At 60.5% G+C, this 6,654-nt stretch overlaps 2 protein-coding genes across 2 annotated transcripts in view; one reads left to right on the top strand and one right to left on the bottom strand.

The window, feature by feature from the left end:
- Positions 1-3,653, top strand: part of H696_00733 (hypothetical protein) — a 4,439-nt gene extending 786 nt beyond the window's left edge. The window contains exons 3-12 of the mRNA XM_009494616.1: positions 181-491; positions 622-726; positions 859-988; positions 1,086-1,150; positions 1,244-1,384; positions 1,601-1,685; positions 1,785-1,886; positions 2,012-2,322; positions 2,498-3,195; positions 3,363-3,653. Coding sequence (XP_009492891.1) covers positions 181-491; positions 622-726; positions 859-988; positions 1,086-1,150; positions 1,244-1,384; positions 1,601-1,685; positions 1,785-1,886; positions 2,012-2,322; positions 2,498-3,195; positions 3,363-3,505 — 2,091 coding nt within the window. The 3' untranslated portion in view covers positions 3,506-3,653. The remainder of the gene's footprint in view (positions 1-180; positions 492-621; positions 727-858; positions 989-1,085; positions 1,151-1,243; positions 1,385-1,600; positions 1,686-1,784; positions 1,887-2,011; positions 2,323-2,497; positions 3,196-3,362) is intronic.
- Positions 3,654-3,987: 334 nt separating this feature from the next.
- The window catches only part of H696_00732 (hypothetical protein), a 4,569-nt gene continuing 1,902 nt past the window's right edge, over positions 3,988-6,654 (bottom strand). The window contains exons 3-5 of the mRNA XM_009494615.1: positions 6,133-6,517; positions 5,274-5,904; positions 3,988-5,070 (exon numbers count right to left, since the gene is read on the bottom strand). Of these exons, the coding sequence (XP_009492890.1) occupies positions 4,019-5,070; positions 5,274-5,904; positions 6,133-6,517 (2,068 nt within the window). The 3' untranslated portion in view covers positions 3,988-4,018. The remainder of the gene's footprint in view (positions 5,071-5,273; positions 5,905-6,132; positions 6,518-6,654) is intronic.

Here is a 6,654-nt window from a genome sequence, read left to right as displayed (position 1 = left end):
ACACACACACACACACACACACACACACACACACACACACACACACACACACACACACACACACACACACACACACACACACACACACACACATACATACATGCATGCATGCACATATGGACATCCATTTCGGCCCTGTGTCCTCTTCAAGCTCTGACTCGCTCTCTCCTCTCGGATCAGGAATCTGACGCACTTGTGTGGGCCAATGACATCCCCAACGTGGCGGAGGATCTATTTGCCAAGCAGCACCCGGAAACAGTGCAGCAGCTGGAGTACTTTGCGGCTGGCTTCAACCACTACTTTGGCCAGTTCCCGGACGACCTGCTCACGGCCCCCTTCAACACGACATTGGTCATGCCGGTTTCGGCGCTCGACATCATGAAGAGCACCGTGCGCATTCACTACTTCTATGCCTACTGGAGCGGCAATGAGAAGGCCCAGTGGTGGTCCCCCTCGGCTGACGGGGCCTCTGAGGAGCCAGACTACTTCCGGTGCGCTGCCGTGTGATCGCCGTGCCGCTATCGCACAATTTTCCGCCCCCGGAAACCACCTTCCTCCCCCCATGCCCCCTCCCATGCCCTCTCTCACATGCTTTCCCCTCCTCCTCCGCCCCCTGCCCAGCATGGCTAATGAGACGCCCACTCGCCACTACTCGGCCTACGTCGACTACCTGCATGACATCCGGCAAATCCCCGAGGAGCACTGGGAGCACTTCGGCTCGAATGCGTACGTGCCCGCTCCTCCCTCTCCTCCTCCGCCACCGCCACGCCTCCTTGCCTTTCCCCGACGGGTGTTCCTGAATCGGTGTTCCCTGTAGACCTGGCCGGCTCGAGGTTGCTTTCATTGACATCCCAGCAGCTGGGCCATGAATGGCCCGAAGGTGGCCCCGGACGTCATCACTCTACTCAACCAGAATCCGCATTTGCCCTTCGTCAGCATTTTCCGCTGGTACGAGGCGCACTTTGTCATCGAGTCGGAAAATGTCAATGTGCGTCGACCAAAGGCCACCATGGATTACCTTGCCCGCTGAGGCGTCTCGCTCACTCTGTATCCTTTCTGCCGCGCTCATTTTCCCCTGTTCCCAGCTTTATGGCGCGGGCATCCTGTCCTGGCCCAACTTGCAGATTGCCTTCAACGATTATGTCGGCTGGTGCGCCCCCCGTCTCGCCGTCAAACTTGGCAGCCCATGTGGGCCACGCCCAGCCATATGCGCAAGCTAACCCGCGTGCCCTGTCCCATTCAGGACGCACACCGTAAACATCATCACCCCCTGGACCGTATATGAGGTGGAACTGTCGCACGACAACTCCACATACCTCTTTGATGGTGTGGAAATGCAAATGCAAGTGGAGGAGTTTCCCTTCAAGGTCTTGCTGGATGACGGGTGCGACATTGGCCCCCTCTACGGGCCTTTTTCCCAGCTCTCTGGGCCCTTTTCCTGGTCACCATGACCTTCTCCCTCTCATTTTCCCTCTCCTGCTTTCTCTTTCTCGCTCTCATCCACCCATACCCATACCCACACACGCGCACACACACACACACACACACACACACACACACACACACACACACACACACACACACACACACACACATTTAGATCTTACGAGGCCCACACCGTGGTTGTGGAGAAGACCATCCACGGCCATGTGGTCAATCGCAAGCACAATAAGGTGGCCGTCCTGGTACGCTGGTCCCTTGCTGTGTTCTTTTTTTTCCGCCGTTCGCTTTGTCCGCCATCTCCTGACCGACTCCCGGATGCCTTCCTGCCTCTGGCAACATAGCGCCGTGCTGGTGCCGATCGTGCCGGCTATATCAAGCAATGGTGGGACATGGGTCGAGCGCGCAGCATGGCTCAGTTCCGTGCGGCCATTGACCAACTCCAGGTGCGCTTTTACCTCTTGCCTCCTTCTTCGCCCTGTCACTTCGAGAACCTCCTGACCCGTGGCATACCCTCTGACATTCCTCCGTCTTCTCCTCCCTCCTTCCCCTTGGCTTGTACACCACCCAGCTGGCTTCCCTCACAGTTGTGGCGGCTTCGGCCGATGGGTCGATTCTCAACCAATTCAACGGCTTCGTGCCCGTCCGTTCCTTTGGTGACTACAACTACTGGAATATGGCCGTGCCGGGTAACACCAGTCGCACCTTCTGGACCGAGCTTCACCCGCTCTCCGAGCTGCCGCACATCCAAGACCCTGCCTCTGGTTGGGTCCACAACGCCAATGAGTCTCCCTGGACCGCGACCTTCCCGCTCTTTCTCCCGACCCTGGATCCTGCCAACTTCCCGGCTTACGTGAGCATGAAGCCTTACATGAGTTTCCGGTGCGTGCTTCCTGCTCGCACACACGTACATACATGCATCCATACACACGCATGGGCCCGACGCGAACACACAACACCAAACGCCCTCGTGGCACATCAAGAAGACCCTTGCGCCCATGTGTGCAGGTACATTCCGGCTCCGGGGCTTCCTTTCTGACCTGGCATGTGTGCTTAGCCCCCAAGTGTCGGTTCGCCTGCTCCACATGGAGGACCGCTTTGACTTTGACACCATGGTCCGGCACAAGCACTCGACGTTGAAGGAGGCGGCATTGCACTATTTGGACGAGCTCCTGGAGGCCATTGGCCAGGAGCTGGCCAATCGCGGCTCGCAGGCCGATCCCCGTCTGGCCGAGATCCATGCCATCTGGACCTCCTGGGATCGGACATACGATGCCGTATCGCCTGGGTCCTTCCTGTTTGAGATGTACCTGCGCAAGCAGCGTGGGGTGTACTTTTTGGTGCCCTGGCTGGCGGAGGATCCGCTCAACACGCCGCACACTCTCTCCGACCTGACGGCAGCGGTGGAATCGGTCCTGCGCGCGGCCGATGCCGTGGCCGCCGCCGGGCACCCCCTGGATGCCTCCTGGGGTGACATGCACAAGTTCTATGCCTACCAGCACACGGCCCCGCCCGAGGACGAGGATCAGCGCTTGGTCCTTCCGGCGCACGGCACCTTCGACACTTTCCGAAGCCTCTGGTGGAAGGAGGCCGACATCGGGCCATATGGTGGTGACTCGTACACCGGTCTCCTGGCTTATATGGCCGACAACCGGGAAGTGGACGCCGATGGCTTTATCCGGTCCCGGCCGATCGCCGCTACCTGTATGCCGTATGGCAATGCTACGCCGGGTTCTCGCGGTGCACGAGTCTATGGTACGATGGCTGCTGGCAATACTTGCCTTTCCTCCTGACCCACCCCTCTCGGCCGCTTGTCGCGTCATTTGCCCATCAAAACTAACACAGATACTTTGCTACATGCGTGTGGCCACACACACACACACACACACACACACACACACACACACACACACACGCTGAAGGTCATGTCAATGACCAGTTCCAGCTCTTCGCCGATAAGGCTCTCAAGCCGGCTCTGCGTGAGCGCAAGGAAATCCTTGCGGATCAGGAACAAGTGGCCCGCTTCGATGGACTTTGGATCCGGCTCCCCCCTACCGGAGCTTGACCCCAGGAGGAGCCCAGTCGTCCTCACCAACAGCTTTCTCGATCGCATGAGAAAGTAAGAGTGTCCTGCCCCCCTTCTTCCATAGATGCCTCTGTTGATCTGCGGCTTGTCCTCTCCCTCGTTGTGCTTTCAGGGGGGGGGGGGGGTCTCGCGGCTTTTATTAATCTATTTGAGCCACATAGCCCCCACAGGTGAGGGTATGTGGAAGGAGAGAGAGGGAGAGAGAAAGAGAGAAGGAAAAGGGAGGGAGAGGGGAGAGGCCGGCTCCCGCGCCGACGACAAAGGGAAATGGGAAGGGCAAAAAGCGAGGACACATTTGCACGCAGTGAAGCCAGCGACAATAGGACAAACACGCCGCTCCCCAGGGGGAGAGAGGGGATGTTCCCACGGATGTCCCCCCTCTTTCCTTCCCTCCGAATGTAGCCAGGCACGCTCAAGCACAGGTGCAAACACACGCACGCATGCACGCACGCACGCACGCACGCACGCACGCACGCACGCACGCCATGCAGCTCACTTGCGGCGACGCTTGCGCTCCGGCTGCAGGGCACGAGCCTTGGCACCGCGGGGGTTGCTCTTGAGCGCGACGCTCAGGGCATCCTGCATCTCGACATTGTGCTTGGTACCACGGCGCTTGGACAGGGCCATGGGGTTCAGCGGCAGGTAGGCATACGGGTCGGGCTGGTCGGCAATCTTGACATCACCGAAGCCACGCTTGGACTTGTACTTGGAGGCATCCTCCATGGCCCGCTGCAGGGGGGTGGGCTGCGGCGCGCGCTTGCCACGCACAGACTTGCTCATGGTGGACAGGGCCCCCGAGGACCGGGTGGTAGCAGCCATCGACTTGCCGGACACCGACTTGCCGGACACCGACTTGCCGGACACCGACTTGCCGGACACCGACTTGCCGGACACCGACATGGCCACCGACTTGGAGGTCTTGTTGGTGGCCGTGGTCTTGGTGGTCTTGGCGGACTGAGTGGACTTAAGCGACCGGGCCATGGACCGGGCCGTGCGGGTGGTGTGCACGGACACCGCCTCATCCTCGCTGTCGGTCTCGATGGCCAGATCCTCCAGCCCCTCGAGGGTATCCTCCTCCTCGCCGCGGCCGCGCTTCCGACCCAGGGTCGAGGTGGAGGCCAGGCGCCGGGCCGACCGGCCGCCGATGGACAGCGACGAGTCGAAGGCCATGGTCTCCTCATTGTCCTCGGCGGTGTTGCCCTCGCCGAAGACCGACTCCCGAACACGATACTTCCGGATGTAGTCCAGCAGCTTCTGGTGCTCGGCCGGGATGAGGTTGCCGATAATCTGGTAACCAAACTTCCGCACCAGGCGCTCGATGATCTCCCGCACGCGAATCTTAAAGTGATGCGAGTGCTCATCGGCCCACACCAGCAGGCCCTCGACGATGCCCGGCAGGTGGGCACCCAGGCGCTCGGCCGGCACCCGCACGGCCATCACCTTGACAAAGCCGATGGCGGCCTTGACATTCTCCTTGGTCTTGGACTTGAGGATCAGCAGGATGGTGTCGATGACAACCGACAAGGTGCTGAGCTCCATTTGATCTGTCACCATGGAGCAAGGGACGGGAAGAGGAGAAGGTGAGTGCATGGAAATGCGACACGGCGTCGGGGGGGGGGGGGGCCAATGTGAGCAGTGGAGAAGGGATCGCGGCATCAACAGGAAGAAGAGGAGGAAGAAGAAAGGGGAGGAGGGAGAAAAGATCAATGGGAAGACGAAACCCAGACAAACAGCCGGCCACACGTACCACAGAACTGGAAGACCAGGGTCGACAGGGCATAAACCGTGGCACTGATCATGTGCGGGCTGTTGGCCGCCAGGCCGGCAATCGTCATCTTGAAGAAGCCATTCAGGCTGGCATCCGGGTTCTCCAGGCACAGGGGGGTCGAGCCGAGCTGAGCCATGCGCTTGCCGACATCGGTCAGCAGGTCGTAGGACGTGCGGCGGGTCTTCTCGTTGACCTCCTTGCAGCCGAGGATGGCCTCCGGCATGACAGACGGCACGGCCGCCAGGAAGGCCGGATCATCCATGCGCGTAAGCAGAGCCAGCATGCAGCGCAGACGGTCGCGCTTGGCACCGGCACTGACCGACTCCAGGGTCAGAAGGGACCCGAGCACGGCCGAGGCCTGCGCCGAACTGATGACCATATGCCCGACATTATCGGACACGGTGAGCAGGCACCGGTAGGCGCGCTTCTGAAGCATGGCATCCTCGCACGCCAGGAAGGTCGGCAGTGCCTGGAAAATGCGAGCCTTAGACTCGAGGTTCATCGAAGGGGACATGGCGATCGACAGGGTGAGCATCATGTCCCGAGTGTTGTCGTCGGACTCGGCGCTGGTCAGGCGAGCAATGCACCGGCTAACGAAGGAGTCAAGAAGCTAACGCCGAGGGGAGGGGGAGGAGGGAGGGGAAGAAGGTGAGAGACACGAGAGGGGGACATTCCAGCGCATACGGCTGGTTGGTGAAAAAAAATAAAAATAAAAAGATAAAAGCCCGACGGGGGAGAGGGGAGGGGACAAGCAAAATGCCCAGTCCGGGGAGGGGGGGAGGGGGGGGGGGGCACACGCGCGTGCGCGGCGCCGGCGTGCGCATGTGCTTGCATGTACCTCGGGATCCGTCAGGCGCGAGTACTCGCGAATGGTCCCAACCAGCGGGTCCTGGAACTGCGACGCCGCGCCCATAATCCGGTTGAAGAGCAGCGGCATGTAGTTCTTGGCGAAGGGGCCGAGCACCGCGCGGACATGAGCCGCCCGCTCCTCCGACGCACCCAGGCCAGAAGACACCAGGGCCTGCAGCCCGTGGCACGCATCAATCAGCAGGTCATCCTCCGTCTGGATCAAGGTGCCCACATCGCGGGCGATGTTGCGGAAGTGCTCCAAATCGCTTGGGAGCTTGGAGAACCCGGGGAACAGGGCCCACAGCTGCAAAAAGAGACTGCGGAACTGCACGGCCACCATGGGCTGGCCATTGGCGATCAGGGCCTCCTGCTCACTGGAGTTGGAAAACGCACAGATGTGAGTTGGGAGAAGGTCAGGGCAATTCATGAAGAGAGGGAGAGAAAGAGAGGGAGAGGGAGAGAGGGAGAGAGAGAGGGGGAGAGAGAGAGGGGGAGAGAGGGAGAGAGAGAG

The sequence above is a fragment of the Fonticula alba genome (genome assembly GCF_000388065.1).
Source record: "Fonticula alba strain ATCC 38817 unplaced genomic scaffold supercont2.1, whole genome shotgun sequence".
NCBI lineage: Eukaryota > Rotosphaerida > Fonticulaceae > Fonticula > Fonticula alba.
The sequence above is the reverse complement of the archived record's forward strand: the minus strand, read 5'-3'. Positions and strand labels throughout refer to the sequence as shown.